General features: G+C 39.9%; 4 protein-coding genes across 8 annotated transcripts in view; all 4 read left to right on the plus strand.

Moving 5' to 3' along the window:
* The first annotated feature begins 454 nt into the window (after positions 1–454).
* Positions 455–25,147, plus strand: part of LOC117570469 (synaptotagmin-5) — a 33,835-nt gene continuing 9,142 nt past the window's right edge. For 2 of the 5 annotated variants that reach the window (XM_034252147.2, XM_034252148.2), the window contains exon 1: positions 20,589–20,881. Coding sequence is in view for 1 of the 5 variants with exons in the window: in XM_034252151.2 (XP_034108042.1) it covers positions 6,948–7,061; positions 7,125–7,184 (174 nt within the window). In the remaining 4 variants the exon portion in view is untranslated. Of the gene's footprint in view, positions 586–6,917; positions 7,062–7,124; positions 7,185–20,588; positions 21,056–25,147 lie in introns of those variants that run through there. The other 3 variants (XM_034252151.2, XM_034252145.2, XM_034252144.2) reach the window with 3 other exon arrangements.
* LOC117570471 (skin secretory protein xP2-like) lies at positions 2,157–3,038 on the plus strand. Its single transcript, XM_052005875.1, has one exon. The coding sequence runs from the start codon at positions 2,157–2,159 to the stop codon at positions 3,036–3,038; it is 882 nt and encodes a 293-aa protein (XP_051861835.1).
* On the plus strand, positions 12,015–12,971 carry LOC117570470 (homeobox protein Hox-B4). Its single transcript, XM_034252152.2, has one exon. It carries the CDS (start codon positions 12,045–12,047, stop codon positions 12,969–12,971), a length of 927 nt encoding a protein of 308 aa, XP_034108043.1. The 5' UTR covers positions 12,015–12,044.
* Positions 17,548–18,488, plus strand: LOC117570472 (26S proteasome non-ATPase regulatory subunit 8). Its single transcript, XM_034252155.2, has one exon. The coding sequence runs from the start codon at positions 17,661–17,663 to the stop codon at positions 18,453–18,455; it is 795 nt and encodes a 264-aa protein (XP_034108046.1). The 5' UTR covers positions 17,548–17,660; the 3' UTR covers positions 18,456–18,488.

Here is a 25,147-nt window from a genome sequence, read left to right on the forward strand (position 1 = left end):
AGACTTGCTGTTGCTGCTTGAGCCTGGGTCATTGTTGTAGTTGTGGGTTGTGTTGTTATTACAGCTGGTGGTCAGCGCATTGTCGTGTTATCAGCGCAGACACTGCACACGAGTACCACGAATACCGGCCGTATACGTAATCTCTGACTGATAACAGGCGAAAAGCTTTTCGCACCCGACGCGAGGCTATGCCCCGAGGAGCTTTTTGGGAGTATGCACGAACCCGAGAGCCACGGGACGATGGCGACTGCGATTGCGACGGCGACGGCGACATTATTGCTAACATATGGTAGCATTCTGGCTGCGGCAATCACTACGGCGTAGCGTCTACCATTGGTTATCCTGTCGTTGTGGCAAGCAGTTGTTGCAATCTCTGTCACGCAGAGCGCTGATTACCGTTGCCTTTCTATTTATTTGTGCAGCAAGCGAGACTGTTTGCTTGCAAGTAGAAATTTGAATTAAACGAATAAACGGAAACTCAAACATTCAAGTGCAAAGGCAAACTTTAAGCCAGTTTTGTGTAACCATTTTAGTTAACGACTTAAAAGTGCCGTGTTGAAACGATAAATCGCAATTATTAGTCAGGTAAGTTGGAGCAGCTTATTGTTGAAAGTTCTATTTCCACAATGCGATAATGGATTTTTATTTGACTCGGGGGAAAAGCAAAACAAAAGTGCCGTTAAATGAGGCTGTACCCCAAAAATAGTGAAGCTTCACTCCTGTTGCTTGGCTTCTTCGGTTCGACTGCTATTTGGCATCCTTAAGAATTTCTATTTCTTTTTTGCTTTCGCTGCTCGTTATCCCGGCGTTGAGGTTATTAAAAGTGCGATTGTTTGCCTAGTGTCGTTGCTACTTCTGCTGCTGCTGGCCTTGGCACAAAGCAATCACAGTAACAAGCGGACATCGGCCACTCCTGAGATGTAAAGTGGCAAGTTTTATTGGCTCTTCTTGGGGTTGGGCCATATACATTTCCCACACACACACACACACACACACACACACACACACACACACACACACACACACACGAACACGCACTGTACCCAAGTATGTGCACAACAAGTGTGTGGGCTGTGCATTTCCCTTGCGTTCTGTTTGGTGTGGAATTAAATACATAAACATATTGCATACCCTTTACCCTTACACACCAGCACCTATCTATTTATATTTACTTGAATTGAAATTGGAATAACTGATAAGATAGGCAACCGGGATTGACGGCTGGCTTATCGAGCTCAAGCGTAGGGAATACTTATTTTTTGGACACTGGTATTTGTTACGCTACTCAGCGCATCCAGGCTATGCTCCATCATCGGTGATGTTCTAACTAGCGCGTTAAACGATGACGTCAAACATCAATTATGAAAATGACAATCGCACATAATCAAATGTAACGTATACTTAATTATTTTCGGTTTTTTTTTTGTTTTATGCTTCACTTACATTTGTCATTCGCAGATAAATATTCACGTAATGTGTCGCTGTCTGCGACAGATTTACTTTCTGTTCTTGAGTTTTATGTGGGCGCTGGCCATGACCAGTGTAATTGAAGATTGAGAATGTTACACTTTGCAATCAGTTCGCTTTGCTCGTGGGCCGCTGGGAGCAATAAGTATACGCAGTGTGTGATCTCGATACTGATAAACAAATTATGCCAAAGCAGAAAACGCATATATATATAGTATGTAGATATCATCACTGGTTTATTTCTGTATCAAATTCTGGATTCATAATTAATTAGCCAAAGTAGAAGAAGAATTTCCACATTTCTTTGCACAGCTTTAACGCAGCTAGTGTTTGGGTTATTTACCTTCTATGTGGAGTGTACACAATGAAACACTTGTTGGCTGCATGCTTGTGTCCTATCCAAAAATCTTTATTAACTTTCTTCAAGCTATGCAAATAAGTCAGACTCTCCGAAATGGGGGAAACGACATCATTAGCGCTGACTTTGACGCCCGAAATGTGGATAAACAAGAGCTCATGACATGCGAAGCAAAATCCACAACATTTTTTTTGCCACAATTGTGCTTTGTGCAATAAAGTTAAATCAATATTTAGCAAATGTGATCTTCCATCACCATTTTCTTTTTTCGCAATAAAAGGAGCTAACGCTGCGCTTGGGACTCAGTTGAATGCCGAATTCATAATCCATAATGCGTTGGTTAACCTCATTGGCACTCGTTGGTCTGGCCACTTTGGTCGTGTCGGAGACACCAAATTTCGCTGTGCGTCGCGCTCGCTTCGCCAATCCCTTGATCAAGCTGGCCGTACAGCCAGCTATCGCCAGTGACGCCACAGAGGGAGTTGCTGCCGTTGCTCCAATTGCTTCAGTTGCTGCTCCTTCAATTCTGCCTTACGTAGGTGCTCCATTATCTCTTGCTAGTCAATCCACAGGGGGAGTTGCTTCAGTTGCTGCTCCTTCAATTCTACCCTATGTCGGTGCTCCCCAATACTGGGGTGGATATGGTGCACCCAACAATTGGTACGGCTGGAATAATCCCGCTCCATTCTGGGGTGGCTACAATCCCAGAAGCTGGAGTCCATTTGGTGGCGCATTCTGGCGTCCACGTCAACGTTCTCGCCGCGCTCGTCCTGCTGTCCAGGCTGCTCCTCTGCCTGCCGTCGTAGAGCCCAGCGCAGAAACTTTTGTTGCACCTGTTGATGTGCCTGCTGATTTGACGGTGGAAGCACCCGTCGAGGCCCTAGTTGCAGCCCCAGTTGAAGTCCCAGTTGAAGGTCCAGTTGAAGCCCCAGTTGAAGCACCAGTTGAAGCTCCAGTTGAAGCTCCAGTTGAAGCCCCAATTGAAGCGCCAGTTGAAGCCCCAGTTGAAGCTCCAGTAGAAGCACCAGTGGAAGCACCTGTTGAAGTGGCTGCCGATGTGCCTGCTGAAGTGGCCGCTGAAGTGTCTGCCGAAGTTCCTGCCGAAGCTGGAGCTGAAGCTGGATCTGATGCTAATGTCGACGCTGATTTGGCAGCAGCTGAAGCTGAACTTAAGGCTGCTTTGCAACCTAAGCTTTCTATTGCGATTGTCTAAGTGCAGTCCGAAGGGTGGTAAACTATGCAACATTTTGCGCATTGGATTAATAAACAAAAGTTTTTTTTGTTAAAGGAGCTACGTTTGTTTTTTGAGATGTTTCATACGGTCTGCTTTTAGGGCCGTGTTGCATAAACAATAAAAAATTGTTTATCTTATCGGACAATTTGTCTATGTTCTAGCATTGAAGGAGAACGTAAACACCCAATTGCCATTGCCAATGGGCTGTGCCTCCTACGCCGTCATCGCGCTAACCACCAACCTGCCATATGGCGCAATATTGGAAAATCCAATCAAAATGTTAATTCGATGCCACAACAAAACGCTAAAAGCCTGCAACGCTTAATGCCGCCCGCGAAAAGTTGTTAGTACTTCTGGCTCGAAGTACGAACAACATTTGCCATTGTTATGTAAAGTTCGTTGGCCAACCTAACCAGCTCCAAAGCTGGACGCTTGCTCGGGCTTTTTGGCGCGTACCTACAAATTCAATGAAGGAGAACCTGCTCTCATCCATCTATAATGATGATGCTGTTGATCATTATGATATTGTGCTATGCACGAATTCTCCTGCTATTAAATGAAATTTATGCAAATGCGTAGCATGCAAATGCGCCTAAGTAAAAGCAGCCCAATGACGAATGACGATGTTGATGTTGATGATGATGGTGATGACGATGGTGTTGGTGATGATGTGCTGCGCTTCGATGGAATTGTGAACCCTTTGGGAATTATCAGCAGGAGGCCATCGCATTGCCATAGAGCGCCATTACACTTGTTGATTCATTAAACAGACTAACAAAAAACCATAACAATGTCCATCCCACCCACTCTCTGTGTAGCACACGCATAAAGCGGACAAAAGCATGCGCCTCGAGAGCTTCGGAACGTGTTTATTTTTAGGGTTTTTCACTGTGACCCCCAAGACTCTGGCACTGGCGCCAATTCATACGCCCCGTCGCCCATTCGCCCGGGCGCCCAATTCTGTTGACAGAAATGAGAGATAACGACCACAGGAGGAGGTACTAGATGGAACGTGTACAAATAGAGTTGTAAGCTCATCGTTGAGTCTCTGGCTAATACAAATAAACAACTTGTAAGCTGCAAAATGATATATCAACTCGTGGTGGAATGTGCTCCCATAGATACTTTGTAATCATGTTTGAATGAACTCTGATGCTGCCTCACATACATATGTGTACATACATATATAGACTGCTGGTTCGAGTTGATTTACTAAGCCATTATTTGTATGTTTATTTGCTTAAATAAGCTGCGTCTGCTAGTTGCTCGTTATTTTGTCATTGTAGTAATTTGTTAAATTGCGCTCAGACTTCTTCCTTACAGACTCATTTTGTCCACATCACGATTGTTTACAGCATTTCAAAATATCGATTGGGTCCATAAAAGGTTTCTCTATTTATTCCCTATTGTTTTGCCATTGTTTTGACCATGTAAACAAAGCATGTAGCGCTGCTTGTTAGACTCGTATTGTTCTTTTTGAATCTAGAATCAACAGTTTATAATTGAGAAAAGCTCTAAAAAAAAAGGTGCGCAAATTTGTTTGTGAACTATCATCTTTGAAAGCTTTACAAACAAACGAAACTTTTATTATCATATTATATTTAATTCAATATTACATTTTATTTTATTGATAGCATATAGAGATGGTCAATTAAAGTCTCCTTCACTAAAAGGTTTCCCTTTTAATTATGAGTGCATCCACTGACATTCAAACTGACCCACAGAAAGTGCACTTATTTTTTTCAATTTACTGCGAAGCGTTGACAAAAGAGAAAAAGGCAAAAGGCAATGGAATTCTATGAAGACAGTTCTGTTGTGTCTGCCTGAAAGCAGGCAACAAAATGTGTACCAATCGAAATGTCAAGTGAAAATGTTTAATTGAATGTTGATATTATTTGCCATCACTTGACAGTATGCTACAGAGGTGTAGCCAAAAGGTCTCCCATTGTGGTTTATACATTACACAGTGGGCAAACTCTGTGGGCCATGTGGACCACATGCAGTGCCAAGCAAAGGATAATGTGAACCACAATTTGCCTGGCTTGCCAAACAATTAACGAGTCTATAACGATTGAAAAGCCAAACAAGTTTATTGTAGTGGAAAATAGTTGCAAGCAAAGAATAAAGGTGAACTTAAATGTTTCCAGAGTTGAACTTCACTTGAGTCTGGCCTTGATTACACTTTCCAAACAACAATCAAGGCTAAGAGCTAACGGGTATACAAAATGTATGAATTTCTAAGACAAATATTTTTATGACAGCCCCAATAAAAAACAGCAATTGTGCAAACTAAACCAAGTTCCCAGAAAATATCAACGCGTGTACAATCATGCCAAAAACACCAAAAACAAAACAAGAGAACGGTTTTTTTTTTTTTTTGAGTTGACGTATATAGTTAAATATTTACATTCGTCGACTATAATTTTTTGGGCGATTCGCATTGAACCTGACATATGGCGTTGCGCAAACAACTTCAACGGATTTCATCGTATAAAAAGTTGTAAGCCAGTGTACTCGATATCAGTTGTCCAGAAATCGACCAACATAATCAACATGCGTACCATTTTGCTTCTTGCTCTCTTCGGCTTCGTGCTGTTCGCCACCGTCTCAGCCAGTGAAGAAGTCAGCCAGGATGAGGAGCCAAAAGCCGAGGGCGATAGCGGCGCTGAGGAAGGAGAGGAAGAAGAGGCTCTTGTAGAGAATGACGATGTCGATGGCGATGAAAGCGCTGACGATAAGGCCGATAATGATGAGGATAAGGATGATAAGGAAGCCGACGAGGAGGAGGAGCCCAAGAGCCAACCTGAATAAGCATATTGGATTCAATAGAAGCTAAAGCTTCTCGATTCTTCCTATCTTTAGTCCGTCCTTCGTTTATACTTTTTATTTGGCTGGAAAACTACAATAAGAAGGATTTCTTCAACAATAGAATATTTTCTTTACAACTTTATTAATTGGTGTTTGAATAATTTTAATTACATAAAATGGCTATACCCAAATTGTTTTGCTTTTCTTTTCTTTTCATTTCAATTCCATCGGGGCAATTCCAAATATGTTTTCTTCTACAAAACCAGTTTTATCTTGAGACCCAAAACATATTGTCCCATTCTTTTATAAATTGTATTTTTATGAATGCTGTTCAGTGTCTTTTGGAACGTTGAAATGCGCACATTGATCATTTTAACCATTTTCGTTTGCTGGGGGAGTGTTTGCGTCTACACGAGCAAGCAAATGGCTGAAGACAATGACCTAGATGACAATAATAACAACGTAGATGGTGCTGAAGACGGAAATAATCGCAGTGCTAACGATGAGGAAAGCGAGGAAGAACAAGAACAAGAAAATTACGAAGACGACATTGATGACACTTCCAATAGTGACGATTCTTCTGAAGAGACAACGCCATACAACTTTCTCAGATATCCTAAGCAACCTAGATTTATTCCAAAGTTTCCCCGTTTTGCGATACTCAAACGGAACGTGCTTCGGTATTCTGATGATTTACTTTAGGATTGTCGAGTACTGACGTGTTCCTTGTTTATGAATTCAAGATCATAAACAGAGTGAGAACCTGAAGCCATGAGCTAGACGAGTTTGCACAGTTGTCTCTAAGTCAATAACCTAACAATGAATCCATCCACATGCTGTACAATTTTCTGTGACACATTTAAATAATAATTTACTATTTAAACTTTAAACTGAGTTGTTGTGGTTTATTCTGATTGGTGTTTAAAGAGAATGAGTTATGATGAAATGAATATGATGAATGTTTGCATAGCTAATAATAAATATTTATGATGAAATTGCTTGATTTTTTGAGTACGTCAAGGAAATTTACGAATCTTCTTCTATTTTTAGCACAAATAAAGAAAACACTGTGCTATCAAAATGGTAATGGTTAGCTCAGCGGTATTAGGTGCCGCTGCCGGTACCGGATTAGCTCTGATACTGGCTGTGACCATCGTAATGTACCGCTATTATCTGCTTCGCAAGCGCGGTAAGGTGAGTATTCAGTGCTCTTCAAAAAAACACCATAAATATTTAACTACTTTTTGTTTACGCAAGGAATGGGACGAACTGGATCGATGGGAAGAGACACGCATCATGCGCAAACTGCAGCTGAAAGTAAGTTAATAAAACTACTTATATTATTATCAAAACATGATAAATATGAGTATATAAATATATGTATATGCACTTGCGCATATTAAACTTATGCTTGCACTTGGTGGCTGCTGAAGAAGCGCATACTTTGAGTAGGTCATCTTTGTCTGGGTTTGTGTCTCAGCTAAATGGTCCAGCAGGGAAATTTTAAATAAAAATGGTTGCTACAGTTTGAGAGCCATTGAATGAATATAAATGACAATGATGCTGTTTAGGTAGTAAAATAATTTACTGAATAGTTATTATATTAATTAAAAACTTTATAAATTAATAAAAAGAATAAATCTTTTGCTCGCTTAAGATCAAAGAAAATTAAAAATGTGACAACATACAATGCTCGACGTCATAATTATTAGAAGTCGAAACTTGGTAATATTTTTTTTCAGTTTACATTATTTTTGTTTTGTGTATTGTTTTGTATTTTACTTAAGAGTGTATTATTTATATTAACTCTGTGATTATTTTATTCACTTGCTTTTTTTACTGTTTACTGTCTTTTTCATGAAAAATGTTATTTATATTATGTTAAAACAAATGGTTGTCAAATATAATGACAATAATAAGACCAAAATATTTATTTTATTTTATTTGTGATTAAAGCATTTACTAATTAATCGCATAAAGAAAATTGTTAATAGTAAAAAAAAATCTGCAAATAGACTTCAAAGGTTTATCAAATATTTGGCAGACGACAAGCCTACAGCTGAATAATTATGTTAGCTTGATTTATCTGCCATTTTAAGAGTATTCATTTTTAGTTGTATGCACACTTTTATATTTACTTAGATATGTACAATGCGAATGGTTTGATTGTTTTGTGTGCCGCAGTTCTGTTTATCAATTTCCAAATCATAAATATCACAAAAGACCACAAAATTCGACAAAAGAAACAAATGTAACTACTGACAAATAATGGCGTTTGACATACGAGTTTGATTCTGAGTCCTCGTATGAGAATAACGAATGCAAAAGGGTGTAGACGATTTCCCTCGTCTGGCTGTCAATTTCATATTTATAAGGTAGCCGTATCCAATACGCATCATTATACAGTCGACTGCTTTTGGGGTTGCAACATTCAATCGCATCCATCAGCCCGTGCCGCAACACAAGAAGCGGGTGCTTCTGCGCACAATCCGACGGCTGCCTGAAAGAACGCGCGCGCTTTTCCTCTACTCGAGAATGGAAGGGAAAGGAAAGGAGGGGGAAGGGAACCATTTGATGATTTTAAATGTTGATTTTATTAACTGGCTGAATATGTTGACATGAGTCAAGAGGTGGTGGCAAGGGCGATAAGTAGATCGAGTGTGTGTTTGTTGTACAAAAAACAAACTCGTATAATTTGATTAGTGGTCAAGTATTTCAAGCGTTTTTAATTGCATCCCCCACTCAAATGGATGCCATTATTTGGTATACTCCCTCTGTGCCTCTCTCAACTAGCCACAATATTGACCACAACAAGGAAACAACAAAACAGTGCACTGATTAATTGTGCTGTCCTTGACCACGTCCAGGACGATGGTCCACGTGGTCCACTGACCACTAAAAAACAGCTCGATATAAAAGATGGAATGGAATGCCAGAGAGTACGCTGTTACCTGGCCAGGACACAAAGGACATTCGGTCTGTATGAATGGCCGGGCACAAAGACATCTGCAGATCACTGCAAGTGCTCGCAGCTCGGCACAATGACCAAGTGCAGCACAATAGTTGAAGTTCCCTTTGTGCAGCACTGACTTTCATTCATGAATGTGCTGCGAATACAAAGTATAAAGTTGGCATTATATATTTGTTTTTCAATTTTTTCTCGAGTCCCAAAAAACTGTCGGTAGGCCACTTTGATATATTTTTTCAATGGCCCACAGTCTGTGTTTATAGGAGAAATGTATGAATTGTAAATGTCCTTAATATTTCACAAAATACTTAGACCGCACACACTTATTTATTGCCCGAGGTCTGATGACTCAAAAATAACACGCAATCGTAACCCAAACGCAAATCGTTTAGTGGTGGCAAAGCTCATTCATAATTTATTCATAAGCCTGCTTCAGCTATAATGAAGTCATATTTGTTAAATCAACAACAACAACAACGAGTGTTTCTCTGTTTCTCCCTGGGGCCAAACAAACCCCGATCCACGATCCAAGGACCGGCATTTCCTTTGACTGCTCGTCGTACTTATTAACAATGGCAACTATAACAATCAGTCAAATGCAAATGTCACAACCAATTAATGTCAATAAATGATGAACCCAACAAACAGCAGCAGAAACTCAAGTCTCATAAGCTAAGTACTCGTACATTTTTAAATCTCATGGTGGTGATAGTGGTGCTATAGATGCTGTTGCTACTTATGGTGGTGGTGGTGATTCCATGGCCGCCATTAAGCGCACACCCCTTTGTTGGATGGCAGTTAGGAATCCGGTTTGCCAATGGACTGGTCGTTGCCTGAATCCATGGCGATACTTTGTTTCTCTCAGCTTTCATTTGTTTAGCGTTTATCAGACTTTTGTTCACAATTAAAAGTAAATTGCGCACTCGAATGCACACTTGAGAAGGGGAGAGCTTAAAGATACATAGATACATACGTAATTGCCATCTTTGTATCTTTTTGGATTCCAGTTTGCTCAGCAGGAAACCACTGCAGATTTTTGAATGAAGTTTCTGCGTAAGACATAATAAAAGAAAAGTCTCGCACACGTGGCGAATGCAGTTCGATTTGTATATTGATATTTGCCTTTTATTGCTCAAGACAACGGACTGAATGAACAGCACGATCTACTCGAGTTTAAGAACTCCCAACAATGCCCAGTTAAATCGAGCGTATAAAAACGAAGAAAATACACACAAAAAACAAAAAAAAAAAAAAACGAGTGTGGTCAAAGGTGAGCCGTGGCACTTCTCTGAATACAATTACAAAAGGCACTTACAATTGGCTCAGGTCCAGTTGCAGTTTGCCAAGCACGCGGCCAACGCAACGCCCATGAGCAAAAATCTGGTGCAAAAATCCAAAATCGAAGGTGGCATCAACGGCAGCTGCCACCAGGCTACCTCTTGGCCTTTGCATGCTACATATATTACAATTATGATGCTCCCAGCAATTAGCCAGAAGCCAAAACCAACAATAATGTTGCCCAAGAAGTAGAAGGCGATTGATCGAAAATCACTTATGCAACTGCATTCAATAATGTGTCTGAAACTACTTTGTGACTTTGTGAGAGTTGCGACAACAATTAACGTCAGCAATTGTGTCGAGTTTTATAGCCACTTAACATATGATAAAATATCATTGACAAAACACACACACACACAGGGACAAAAGGAGCAGTCTGGCAGACACCTTGGCATTACGCACACATCGTCACAATGGCGTGAAAAGGACAATTACAGGCAAATCCTTAAAGTCAGTTAACGAACGATAAAACTGCCGCCATAATTCCGTGTAATGTAACCCAAAAACTCGGTCTCGAACTCAGCTCGAATTCAACTCAGGTCGAACTGAGCTGAGGTGAGGCGACGCAATGTCTGGCCAGGCACAAAGACGCAACATGCTTCGCAAATGAATGGCAAGAGGTCGAAGCTGAATGGGCTCAGTTGATGCATGTCCCGAGCATTGTTAACCGATTTGGCATCACACATAGACGCACACAAACAGTCACACACACGCACACACAACACAGATAATGCATCAATAAAAACATGTTAAGGTGCTCACAGAAAGTTGACAATGCGTTAAGAGGACAAATCGTTGCAGCCATTGAAGCCATGAAATTGGCATTCAAATGCTTTGGTCTCTTGGCGGTGATATTCACTGCTTCTAAATTCTTTGAATATTCTACAGAGATTCCTTAAATATTTAATGCCAAATTATATTAAATATTCTGCAGAGATTCTTTGAATATTTAATGTTAAATTCTATACAAATTGCTTAAAGTTTCTTTATCAATTGGAAGTATTATGCGTTCGAAAATAAGCTTTTAATGTTATGCAACTAAGTATAAAGTTGCAAACTTCCCATTTATTCAAACGACATCTGACATGATTTCCTGATAGACTGATAGAAAAGTACAATAAAATAAATTATTTTAATAACCTGGATTTCTTTTTACAAATGTTAAGCGTGTAAATAATTAATCTCTAGACTTGGAAGTATAATATTCAATAGTCTGTATAAATCTATTAATACAAGCTAAGAGGAATATCAATGTAGTGCTTAAATTGTAGGAGCTAGAGGGTAGCAACAGATCGTAAATTTTAAAGCTGTAACTACAAATGGCAAAACAAATTTATGTTGAAAACTTAATATTGAAACACGAGTGAAGCTACATGAAAACTAGCTGGTGTAAACTTTATTTAATACGAAGTGTATAAATATTAAGTATCTCTAGATGAGCACGATCTTGAATTAATTCCTCGATTTCTTCGCAATGTCATTCATAAAGAGATTCACACACATACAGATACTATACCAACAAATACACTTTGAAAATACCTGCCATTGTGAGTGATCTTTGTGCCAAGGGCGGAGCTTAAGTGGCTACAGTTGCTGCCATTTGAGGAAGACGAAATGTAAATGGTGATGCATAGAGCATAATGCATAGAGCAAACTCGAGGGTTGTTTCGCTCACTCGCTCGCACCAGCCTGCGGCTGCGAAGCTGTCTCAACTCTCAGCGTTAAGGGTGGTGCAGAAACAACCCCTAAGAATGCCGCTGTCTATATAAAGTGAAGAGCAGAGCTCAACAGCAAACCAGTCACACTCCGTCAGCGATCGTGTTAGGTGCTCATCCCAACGTAACATCAATCTCAACTCAGCTACAGCAAAAATGTCGCGCTCATTCCTCATGGACTCACTGCTCAGCGATATGCCATCGAACAAGGAATCAATTGGTTCTCCAACTGCAGCCAGTGCCACAGCCGCCGCCGCTGTGGCTGCCACAGCCGCAGCAGCTGCCATGCTGCCGGGCATTCCCATGTTGCCGTATCCAGCCAGCTATGTGGGCAGCTACCTCTTCTCTCTGGGTATCCAGCAACAGCAGCAGCAACAACAACAGCAACAGCAGCATCAACAACAGCAACAAGCAGCGGCTGCAGCTGCTGCCGCCGTACTCCAACAGCCACACGCCTCCCTCTACCATCCTTATGCCCAATTCTTCGCAACGAAGCGCAAATCGAGCAGCCTGATCAACTATGAGGATTGCTATCCATCGCCGCCACTCTCTGCCAATGCCATTGCACATGGCGTGAGTGCACAGCTGCCATTGCCGGCAATGCCATCGTCAGCTGTCTACGGTCTGCCGCTTCCCGATGCCGGTGCCTTCTGCACTTCACCGTCGGCATCTTCCAGCGCCTCGTTGGACTTCGCCAATCCTGATGAGCCGCAAGGCAAACGCTTCAAACACGAATCCTCCTGCTCGCCAGCCAGTTCACCCATCAAAACACATGCGACTCCCGCCGTGGACATTACACCGCTGATCAATGACTATGCCGACTCCAGCAAACGCATTCGCACCGCCTTCACCAGCACTCAACTCTTGGAGCTGGAGCGTGAGTTCTCGCACAATGCGTATTTGTCCCGTCTTCGCAGAATCGAGATTGCCAATCGGCTGCGTCTGTCGGAGAAGCAGGTGAAGATCTGGTTCCAGAACCGTCGCGTCAAGCAGAAGAAGGGCGGCTCCGAGAGTCCCACTTTCAATCTCTCAGCCAACTCTACCAGCCCACAGACTTCACCAACGACCAAGATCAGTGCGTAGAATTCGCCAACACTTTAGCACGTTATTTGTACAGTAGTTCTAAGTTGTTGCGATCATAGACTAAGCTTAGTTGTAATATAAATAAATACTATAATAATGCAAAACAAAAAGACTCTGTTTTTTGAATCAAGTTACTTCTACTAGTCCTGAAAGTCTAAAAGACTTTCATATTCCAATTTCAACTCGGGAAGTATATTTATAAATATACTATTTATCATTGCATTAAAATTCAACCTAAACTTCTAAAATGAGCTAAAGAGCCAGTGTGTAAAGTCCTCGCCGAATCTAAGCATTTATGCCCAGCTGCTGAACACACTAAATTTTTATTTGTATCGCATCGGATACGGTGAAGTTGTCTCCCAAGCAGCACTACTCAGATGCAGGCCTTGATCATATTCCTGCAGCTGCCTAAGATACTCAAGAAATCCATGCCTACCGAGCTGCATTTCACTTTATGGATATGATGATGACTACGTGAGGAAATTGGTTCGTTAAAAAAGGAATCACAGAAAAATATTTCACAGAAGCAGACTAAAGTAAAAGGAACTGAGATAAGCAGTTTGACAGTAAGGCGTAAATGGACACTCGATTCGGATAGCTATTATAACTATGCTGGCTTGAATGCTAGACATAGAGAAATAGAGCCAGCCAATGATATTGCCGTGAATACATTAACCTATGCCTATGAGCTGGAGAAAATTGTTTGAAATGTGAACAAATAAAGCGTTGCCGTTAATCGCATTGCCTAGAAAATGATGTCCAGGAAAAAGCAGTCGAATAGTTGAATGTGCCGGAAATTTGTCAGATTTAATTTGCACACTTCTCAAAGGTTTTCGCACAAATGTAGTTCGTTCTTGCGTTAAGCTGACAGGCGTTTTAAATGTACGGATAGAGCTGTAGGTTTTGAAAGGCTTTTCGAAATTAGTTGGTAATGTCTGCTATAAGAATGCCATTTAGATCAATTTAGTAAGCAATGCGATAGAAATTTGGCAACAAGCCGAACTTCGCTGCTATCTTTCGACTCTCTAGCGGCAACCAATTTGTGTGGTCTGCGGTGCAAACCACAAGAATAAAGCATAATGCTAAAGAAAGTTGCATAATCATTGCACTGATAATTAATCAAATATTTGCGCCATCATGTCTCCCATTCCCACGGCACTTTAGAATGTCAACCTAACGGCAATTAACAAATTGAGCGCAAAAAAGCCGAAATGAAAATTACTAAAATGTAACGAAGAGTTGGCCCTTGAAATCCGCCAACTCAGATGTTTATCGTTAGCGTAAAAAAATGTTAGAAGATGCCAAGAAGGCCTAAACGAAACCTGCATGGCACAAAACTCATTCAGTTGCATTCAAACAAGAGTCGACAATTGACATCGATTCTTCAATGAATGTGCGTAGGGCAAACGTATTCCAGGTTCCATTGTGAACATTCCGAGATGAATGAGGCCAGGGGTGCGGTGCTAATAAACGCAATTGCACCTACGCCCCTACGGGTCGCCTTCTCGAGGGGTAAATGGCACAGTCGGCGGTTTTAAATAGAATTTCCCAGTTCTTTTCCACTGAGCTATTCTTGTAAAATTCGCTTCAGGTAGTTTGGCAAGATCGCTCGATCGTTATCAGTGGCGTGCACAAAAAGTTGCCATGGTGTTTCAAGTATGCGCCCACTTGAGCTCAAGATCTAGCTCTTGAGACTCAAGTGCTCAGGTAGGTGGTGTTGACTCCTGTTGTGTACTTTTTCTCCTTTTTGCAAAATCATCAAACGTGTGTGAGTTTCATATCAATTGAAATACACACAAGTGATCGATAAATGTAGATAAAATTTAATAGATTAAAATTTACTGATGTAGTAAAGAAAATTGGGCAATAACGATGACTACTTGAGCGAGAGAAAAGAGTTGGCATCTTTGGAGTTTAGTTTTAAAATTCTTTTTAGAAATAGTAAAAGAAATAGTAAAGTTTTATTTCAATGTTTTATACTCACAACAATTTTCAGAAATATTTTAAAAGTATTGTCAATATCTCAGAAATAGTTCGACCATTCTGCTCTCTTTCTATTCCCATTGCTATATCTCTTCACTAATTTTAATATCCAGATGTTCAGAATTCATGCCTGTTTTAACGCCCGCTGTGTGCAGAATTCGCTTTCAGAAAGTCCTTTAAGAACAAAAGCACCAGCACTTCATGAATGAATACAAACTCAAGTGCAAAACCTCTTCAGTTTGAAGTGTTTTCGCGCGTTCATTTGAGAATCGAAAATGGGAAAGTCTAAGGTACAAGTTTTTACAAACATTTTCTCGCTCGTTTTATGAATGAAACGGTGCAAGGTTGTTAGCTACGCCGTCCACTACATACATATACATATTACCTGTAGTCCTTCACATCTGGGCATTCCCAGTGCCTTGTTAGAAGATCATTAGCCGACGCATTGTTATATCTGTGTGCATCGAGAAATTCTATAGAAAATTGCCCAAAACAGTATTGAAGTCTACCTGGGAGTGCATACTTTTTGAATTTGTCAGGTGCGCACTGCGCAGTCTCGTCCTGCCCAGACAGTCTGTCGCCGTAGAAGTGTCCTGCCGTGCAACGGTTGTGGTCTCAAGTGTATAATTTGAATGTGAGTTTCAGCTTTAATGGTTATACTTTTGTAGTTGCAGTTTTATTTTGATTTGAACTACTGGGAAATGCACAGAGAATGTCATTTTAACTACACTACTTTTAAATTGCCTCTTAACTCGATAAAGCTTGAAAGTCCACCCGGAAGTTTCAATAAGCTCTATACACAAAGCTTATTTGCACTTATACGACTTCCTTTGCTTTCAAAGCTTTCACTGCCGTAGCTTTTTTGTCAACTGTTATACGAATATTGCGCACTTGTTGTTAAGAAAATATTTAAAAAATACATTTTGTATAGATATTTTCACTCCTTAATAACATTTCTATACTAAAGATATCAAAAACATAAATACACCTGAGGAAACATTTTGTATAAAGTAGTTATAGAATAGGTCCTCTAAATGTAATTAATTATATTTGAAATATAGTATTTTATTAATTTTCCTGTGAAACTAATAAGCAGAGGCTTCGTTTGGAATAAGAAAATACACCACGAATAATCATATAATGAACTTTGTTATTCACAATTGTATTGACTTTAGCTTCTGTTTCCTTTTGTCAATACTACGAAGCGAATATTTTTCTTCTCGCTTCTCGCTTTCATAAATGCGAATATTTATTCATCTGTTTGTCTGTGTCATCAGGTTAATACATTCAATATTCAAGTACATTGAACATTGTGATTCCATTTCTTGCCTGATTACAGCCTGCGTGACCTGTTAGGTAACACTGATATACTTCTATATTCACACGTACGTTTAGTATTTGTCGCCACAGCGTATATTCCATGCAACAAATTAACGAGTCACATTGATTCCTGTAGGCCCCACGTAGCCTCTCCACGCGGTGCCAGACACATTTTAATTTCCATGGCGCCTAGTTGCGAGTGGCGCCTGTTTAAAATGAGTATTTGCCGCTTCGTTATGCAATATCCTGAAGCTGGAGCAGCTGGGATAATAGTATCTGAATATGGAACCGTAGCACAATATCTGCTGGCATCTATCTCCATACGCACAGTTGGCTTCTCGGTGCTTCTTGCTGGTAATGTGCCTGCAAGTATGTCGATCTAATTACGATTATTCGGCTGTGGCATATGCTAAGGCGCCTTTTTGTCCTTGACGACAATCTTCTGGGATGGACGCGTGTCTAAGGACCGAATACATCATGAGAGTAATTGATACGTGGACACATATGTGTGTGCACATAGCTTGACTTAAGATGTTTGCCTAAACTAATGGAAACTAAGTTGAAGCACAGCAAAAGTATTTTGCTATCAATGTTTTGCTTTGTGAAATATGAAAAAAATCAAAAATATAGAAATCTAGGTAGGCACGTGCTTCGATTACAATTATATAATGAGCTTAAAAGCGATTTATTTACACCCACACACCCCAAAAGAAATCTCAACGAGGTGGCTTTTCACGTTATTTTTTTATTTATTTTTTCCAAATGTAACAAGCTTCGAAAAAGAATGTCACGGCTGCTACTCGAAGATTCAAAGGCCGTCGACCTTAAGAGAAAACAAACCCTCAGTTACATAGCAAAGCAAATCGACAAATTCTGTGGAAATTTCATTAAATACTTACATTGCAATGGACGTTTATATATTACTTGCTTATATTTGATGCATACCCTTTAGCCATAGAATGGCATAAATGGATGGCAATAAATGTTTCAAACATATTTTGAAAAGACTTTGTAAATTGTGTATTTATGTAAGTACACATGCATGAAAATTTAATAAGTTCGCCTTTGTCGAAGAAGGTAAACAATGATTATTTTTGAAAAGATTAAATGAATTATTAATAACTTATGCTCTGTGATTTTGTTTTAATGCTAACAAGTATTGATTTTCAAGAAACTTCAGTCAGTACTTTAATAATATATTTGAGAGATACTGCAAAATATGAATACAATAATCGTAAAATCATAGTAGACTCTGCATTTTGCTTCAAGTTATTTTCAATTATCCCTTGAGCAATAGTTAAACCACACGATTTTCCCATTGCAACAGCAACTGTGCAAGTAAAATTATTATCACTATAAATTTACTGTTCAATTGCAATTAAAATCATGCTGAACTTTTACAAGGAACTGAAGAGCGAGTGGGCAAAGACCACGCCGAATCTGAGCCGTTGTGCTCAGCTCCTGGACACACTAAAGTTGGAAATGGTTCGCATCGGACTCGGAGCGGTTAACTCCCAAGGATCCTTACCCACTACGCAGACACAGGACTTGAGCATGACCCGTGAGCTATTAGAGATTGCCATCGAGTACAGCATTAAGGTGAAGGATAACGCTGCCTTTGAACGTTACATGACACAACTGAAGATGTTTTACTACGACTATGACAAGTATCTGACATCCTCGCCTCAAATGCACAAGTTTATGGGTCTGCATCTGCTCTATTTGCTAGCCACAAATCGCATTGCCGATTTCCACATTGAACTGGAGCGTTTGCCGTCGGCTTTGTTGCTGCAGAACGCATTCATCTCGCCTGTTTTAGCGCTGGAGAACTACTTCATGGAGGGACGCTACAATAAGATACTGCAAGCCAAGAAGTCCATGCCTACCGAGCTGTACTCTAACTTTATGGATCTGATGGTGACGACGGCTCGTGAGGAGATTGCTTCCTGCATGGAGAAGTCCTATGACAAGATCTCACAGAAACAGGCGGCATTGCGACTCGGTCTTAAGGTTGGAGGACCTGAGCTCAACAGCTTGGCAGCAAGGCGTAAATGGATACTCGATGCGGATGGCAACTACAACTACGCTGGCTTGAATACTATTCAGCGGGAGAGAGTGCCAGCCAATGATATTGCAGTCCATACTTTAACATATGCTCATGAACTGGAGAAAATTGTTTGAAATGAGGAAAGTGTTGGCTTAGAAATTAATGTCCACAAAAGATGAAATCATTTATAAATGTATTCTTGATATATGATTTTATTTTAATGCTAAAATGTATAATTTATTGTAATTAGAATTGCAATATTTATATCTTGTACTTGTACTTGGTTTAACAAATAATTGAGAAAAATTGGCAAAGTCAATTGTTCTTTCCACAAAGAGAGATGCATAAGTAACAAAGCCAAAATGAAAAAAATTTGCTGGTAGCTTTTGCCAGATGATGAGAAAGAGCAGAGAAAACAAGTAAGAAAGTTACAGTCGAGTGTGCTCGACTGTGAGATACCCGCTACCCATTTTTAATAAGGGCAAAATATTGCGGTATTATTTCAAAATATACCGAAAATACTAAAAAAATACTAAAAATATACCAAATGGTATGTTTGGTATATCGATACAGCACACCATTCAAAATATACCATAGACGGCACAATATACTAGATTGTCGGCCAAAGCAACTAAGACCCCTAGTAAGTAGGCGTTTTTGCCCATACAAAAGTATTTCTTTAATAACTTCCCCAATTTTTATCTGATCGCAACCAAATTTTCAGGAATCATAACTACTATAATAATTATTGTATATACCAAAATTCGCTTTAAATTTACGCTTGTTATTCAATTTTTTTGATTTGCGGGGGCGGAAGTGGGCGTGGCAAAATTTTGAAACAAACTTGATCTGCGTGCAAACATAACAAATGCTGTCGAAAAAAAATTATTGCTCTATCTCTTATAGTCTCTGAGATCTAGGTGTTCATACGGACAGACGGACGGACACACAGACGGACAGACACACAGACGGACAGACGGACATGGCTAGATCGTCTCGGCTGTTGACGCTGATCAAGAATATATATACTTTATAGGGTCGGAGATGCCTCGTTCTACCTGTTACATACATTTCCTGCCGGCACAAAGTTATAATACCCTTCTACCCTATGGGTAGCGGGTATAAATATATAGGTGAATAAAACAACCTCTGTTTGCTAACTGCACGTGGCTCGAGTAACTTGTTGCAGAGAAGCGATGCGTGGCTTCAAGAAGCAACAAGCTGTCTGCTGCACTCATGTTGGGCATAAGCTCGAAAAGGCCCGATAACATATGTACATACTAACATACACGTATGAACTACTTATGTATTCGTACATTCGGTACAGAGTGTGTTTTGACTTCTCTTTTTTGTCTGCATGCGTATTATGTACGTTTGGTTTGGCAGAATGGATAAACAAGGCAGAGAAGACAAACTCAAGAATAGGTGCATAGCATGAATAAAAAGAGAATTTGAAGGCATTCAGTAGCGAAGGTATTTGCCAATTAAGTTTTGTGGGGCCATTAAAATTGAATCAAAATTTAGTATACTCACACTTAAGCACTCGAGCTTTGCACAACAGAATGTACATCAATACTAATGTACGACGAATCTCTTAATGTTTGTGTGTATGTGTGTGTACGAATAGTACACGCGACAGACATGCTGACAAATACAGACAGATTAAACGTCGGTAAATGAATGCGAATATGTACGCATACATAGACACATGCATGTATGTATTTGTGTTTTGATATGTACTCGTATTTGTATTTGTTTCTCCCCCTGGCTTTTATCTCTCAGTCTATCTTGCTCTATCTTTTTGTTTGCTTTCAAGGTGAAGCCGCACACACATACACATAAACATATACAGATGGAAGCATTTTCAAAGACAGTGAAAGCTTCTGGAGCTTTTTCGAAATTTCTACCATTTAATTGATTGTCCTTGTGGCCGCTAAAATCATTCGCAGCTGTGTGTTAAGTTCAATGCACTAGCAAATGGAATGGAAGGGTTTAGATACTGATTTTTTTTAGTCAGAAAAACTATTTTATTCCTTTTGGGGGTAATCAATTAAAAAACATAATTTGGCACCAAGTCTTACTGAACTTGACAGTTGAGTGAAATTCAAGTCTATAATCGAAATAATTGAAAAAGAAATTAACAATATGCTAGAAAGGGGGATTTAAAAAAGTATTCAATAGTCGTCAGGTAAGACGCAACAGCTGATTAGGCAACAAGTTGCGAAAAAGCTTTCGAAGTTGCCAACTCATAATTCAATGCCAAAAAGCTTTGCCATTGCCGAACAATGTCGCCCTAGCCGATGTGTCCTCGCCCTCGTCCTCGTCGTCGTTCACGTAGCTCCTGTCGACCTCGTCCAACTCGAATTTTGCAACTTGTTGTGCGTTGTGGCAGCTTCGACGTCGTTATCGTCGCTGTCGCCGCCATTGTCGTCGTGTCTGAGAAAGCTGAAAATCAAATTCAGTAGTACGCGCGCAGTTCCTTTGAGTAGAACGGAAAGGAAACCGTGTCGGAGTCCGTGCTTAAAATCCGAATCCGAGTTAAATTACTGGAAATTATATTGTACACAAAACAGAGTATAAAACATTGAAAATTGAAAATCGAAAATGTTCCCAAAAATATAATTGAGCATAATTTCAAGTGTTTGGCTCTCTCCAATTAAATGTTTGTCAACGACAATGTGTCGTTGTCGTAAGCAAAGTATCATATTTTGATTAGAGGCCAGCGCCCAAGTAGGTATCAAAAGTTTCCTCGACAAATCGCATTCGCACATTCGGAAAGGTGTTTTATGGATTTTCCTGTGTGTCGTCTTTGTGGCTGCGTCAAAATTGACGACTGACGAAACTGTTGCTCTGTTCTGTTCTGCTCTGCTCTGCTCTGCTTTGTTGTTGTGCGCTTTAGGTGTACACAACATAGAGCTGGAATCAAATCAAGGTGCTAACACGTACATGCCACGCACACATGTGTGTCTCATGCATACATAGTAATTATATGTGTATCAGTGTGTGTGAGCGTGTAAGTACTCGAAATATGTTTGTTTATTTTAAGCTAATTGGAAAGCTAATATCGCCTCCAGCTCTATTTCAATCTATTAATTATTAAATTTTTGTTTAACAATTTGTTGATTGTTTTTTTGGTGTATGCGAAGAAAGTTGTAGGTAAATTTGCACTTTTGCGTCAACTTTCAGATCCTTGTAGAGCTGTAGTTCAGCTCTCAAATTGTAGTTTCGCATTTAAGGAATTTTGATGAAATTCTTGGCAATCAGTCGCTGTCAGCCGTGTAGCCTTTTTTGCCTGTTGCCCCCAAAAAGATGGGCGGGATGTGCATATCAAACGATTCGGCCACAAAACTGCGCAGGACCCTCCTACTCCTCCTCGTTCCTTCTCCTCTATATCCATAAGTATTCCTTACTCGTGGCTGTAAAAGTTTTCAATTTGTTTTTTTTTTTTCAGCGGCTTTCTCATCTGTCGCTTCTTTGCTTTGACTCTGTCTTTGGCTTTGGCATTGACTTTGCGCCTGTCGTTTTCTCTTTTCTGACTCGACTTGAATTAAACTCATCTTCGCCGAGTGCCTTTAAATATTTAGTATGCACATTGCTTGCTCCTGTGGCTATTGGTTGTAACCCTAGGACTCTAGGCGGTGCTTCAAGTTGAATTTTAAGCAACAGCGAAGGGAGCGCACTCATTGCAGGATTATCCTGCGTATCCACAGTATCCAAGTATCCAAGCAGTCAGGCTGGCAGGCAGACAGGCAGACAGGCAGCAACAAGGCCTTTAGGAAGCTAGGCAGCTTGGCAGCTTGGCTGCCAGGCAAGAGCAGACATCGGCACCAAAAAGCAAAGTTAATATAATTATTTTTAGATAACGAATAACGAATCATGCGAGTGCACAATTTTTCGCAGAGGCTCCTCCAATGTTGACTCGCTTGTTGAAGCAACAAAAGTGCGTGCGCTCCCAACAGCAGGACGATGAGGATAACGTGGAGTAGAGTCGAAGGAGTGCTGCTGTGGAGCACGATAAAAATGGGGACAGTGAGGTCCCAGTGCAGCTGTTTATTGTTGTTCAGATGGCAGCTTTAAGTTGATCACCCACGCGACGCATTAAAGTCCCATAAAAGGCTTCACTGAGGCTGCTGCTGAGCAGTCGTCAAGCAAAGTCCCTAAACTATGTCAATTGAAAGTTCTAGAACGAAAATAGAAAAATATTTCAGTATTTGATGATGATAACAATAAACGGCACAAAAGGCAAAGAACGTGTGGCCACGTGTAAGAATCAGTATCAGCATCAGCAGCAGAGAGAATCCCAATGCTGCGCACCTTTGAGATTGAATGTGAGGCATTTGTTACAATTAGAGTTTGCTAGCTAATAAAAATTGTCGTCGAGGCGTAGCATATATGCTGCTTCATAGTAGAACGATCGCCAACAAAGAAGTTTATCCTGATATTTTAGAAGTATGATTTCCAGTGCTAAGCATACCTGAAGATTTATGTTAGCTCGAGAGTGCATTAAGGTTAAATACAATCTCTACCATAAGTCTCAGCTGGTTTTACGAGTACTGAATGCATTTCGACATGTTTTCGCTACCATTTGGCTTTGAGGTTCACTCGTAAATTTCAATTTATTTTGCAAGCACACACAACACGCACACATTCAAACGATTTCACACGCATGCACAAGTGCATTTCAGTCTGTATCGCATAGATACAAGTTTGTGTATCTGACGGATACATTTACGCCACTTGCTGCATTAGCCCGTCGCTCCGGAATCTGTGGCAACATTTCACTGCGGGATCAATTAGCTTATTTGATTTCCGTTACGCATTTAGTTTGGTTAATTTTTAATTGAATTCTCGGTTCGCAATACCACAGGAAGCAGTAAGTTTCATTTTGGTTTGGGTCGTTCGTTACGTCATCGGGTTAAGGCAGCCCATAATCCTGACTATTAATTAAAAGAGCAATAAACAATAACAACATTGTGTGAGAAATGTCAATAAAAAATATGAATGTACGTATGTAGGACACACTCCATATGTACTCGCATATGGCCTAAGGATATGCGTAATGCATTTATGGCCAGAGTACAATATGCAAATGCAATTAAAGCACATTGCGTGCTGACCAATAATAAAGTCGAAACAAAACAGAGAAACACCATTCAGCGAATTGTTATTCACATGTTTGTGGGATTATACATATGAATTCAAATGAAATCAATAGTGGGCGAAGTGGCGAGCAGTGGCACATTTCGATTACGCCATTTCAGAAAAAAAACAGCGCAAAACTCAAAACATATTAAAAGCGCACAATACGCGTAATTGATGAATAACCAAACAATTAGCTCTAAGCTTAAAAAAATTAATTTGATTATAAATTATAAGTTTTAATATCTTTTAAGTTATGCATAAAAATAAACAAGTAAAAAGCTTTAATCGGGTGTGCCCGAATGTGAGTTATCCGCTACCCATTTTCAATAAAACCATATTCTTAGAATATACCAAGATTATACCGTAAATTTGCTCAAATATAACTAAATCTATATTTGGTATATCGAGGCTATTCCTTATTTAAAATATACCACAGAGTAGACAATATACCAGACAAAGAATACAAAACTATTTCTTAAATAACACCGCTAAATTTTCTGGGTATTTCTTTAAAACTACATTTGCTATTAGATTATTATTTATTATATTACCCTATGGGTAATATACCTAATATTTAGACACTCAGATGTGTTTTTTCCTTATTACTTCCATTAAGAGAACAAAATATACATATGTATGTATATTTATTTCCACAACACATTGGATGATTGATATTCGAAGTTAGTTTCTGTTCTGAAAACTTAGAGAAAAAAAACGCAAATAGATTCAATATAAACAGAACTGTTTGTTTACCATAGATCTATTGATTACTAACGAGATTGACGCAGTGCCCAAAACACAAAACGCTTCTATCAAATCCTAGCTGCTGGCAAGGATACGTTTTTCGTATGTGAGAATGCCAGCATAAAGGATGCGCAAATCGGATCAAGCCAATGCATGAGTGCAAATGTATAGATGTTTTGCCCGATTGATACAATGGCTGCTGCAATTCGCAATGCAAGGAAAGGGTTAAATGGTCAAATTGCCAGAGCCGGAGCATCCTTTGAAGTGCTATCGATCCTCTCGATGCATTTGCAGTCTTATGTTGCTTGCTTTTCACACAGCGAATTTGCCAAAAGTGCGCATTGTTTTGATTTATTTTGATCCGAACCGCAAAGATTCCTTTTCGCATTCAGTTTACTAGCAATAGTCTAGGACAAAGTCAGCTCTGATTGGAAAGAAAACTCAGAGATAGAACTCCTTATGAATGCCAAATAGCATTAAACACATTTAAGGAAAATCTTTTGTCGGAATGCGTGTGGCCCCAAGGCTTATTTCACTTGAATACGAATGCGAATCAAAATCAAAATCGAAAACGAAAACTACGAGCAAGTACGTAAACTTGCACACAATGGAAAGCTATCAGTGCAACTGCCTCACAATTTCCATTGTATTGGTGATTAATTTATAGCCTGCGGAGTCGGATGCCTGGTTTTTGCGTCTGTCTGTCTGTCTGTCTCTCTGTCTGGTTGCGATCTCATGCCGCAACAACACACAGAGGACGAGCTCGGGCTCGAATGCTTGGTAAACAAGTTGACAGACAGCGATGAGAGCTCTATTGACGTTTGATGAACGGATTATCGGCGAACCCTTTCCGCCCTTTCCGCCGTCCAGGCTTTCAGTATTCGTATTCGAGTATTCCATATGGCCAGACCAACAAGTGTTGCACGATTCTCACCATATT

Source organism: Drosophila albomicans, chromosome 3 (assembly GCF_009650485.2).
Source record: "Drosophila albomicans strain 15112-1751.03 chromosome 3, ASM965048v2, whole genome shotgun sequence".
Taxonomy (NCBI): domain Eukaryota; kingdom Metazoa; phylum Arthropoda; class Insecta; order Diptera; family Drosophilidae; genus Drosophila; species Drosophila albomicans.

Coding starts and splice junctions, on each gene's coding strand:
- LOC117570471 (XM_052005875.1), top strand. CDS start 2,157: ATGCGTTGGTTAACCTCATTGGCACTCGTTGGTCTGGCCACTTTGGTC.
- LOC117570470 (XM_034252152.2), top strand. CDS start 12,045: ATGTCGCGCTCATTCCTCATGGACTCACTGCTCAGCGATATGCCATCG.
- LOC117570472 (XM_034252155.2), top strand. CDS start 17,661: ATGCTGAACTTTTACAAGGAACTGAAGAGCGAGTGGGCAAAGACCACG.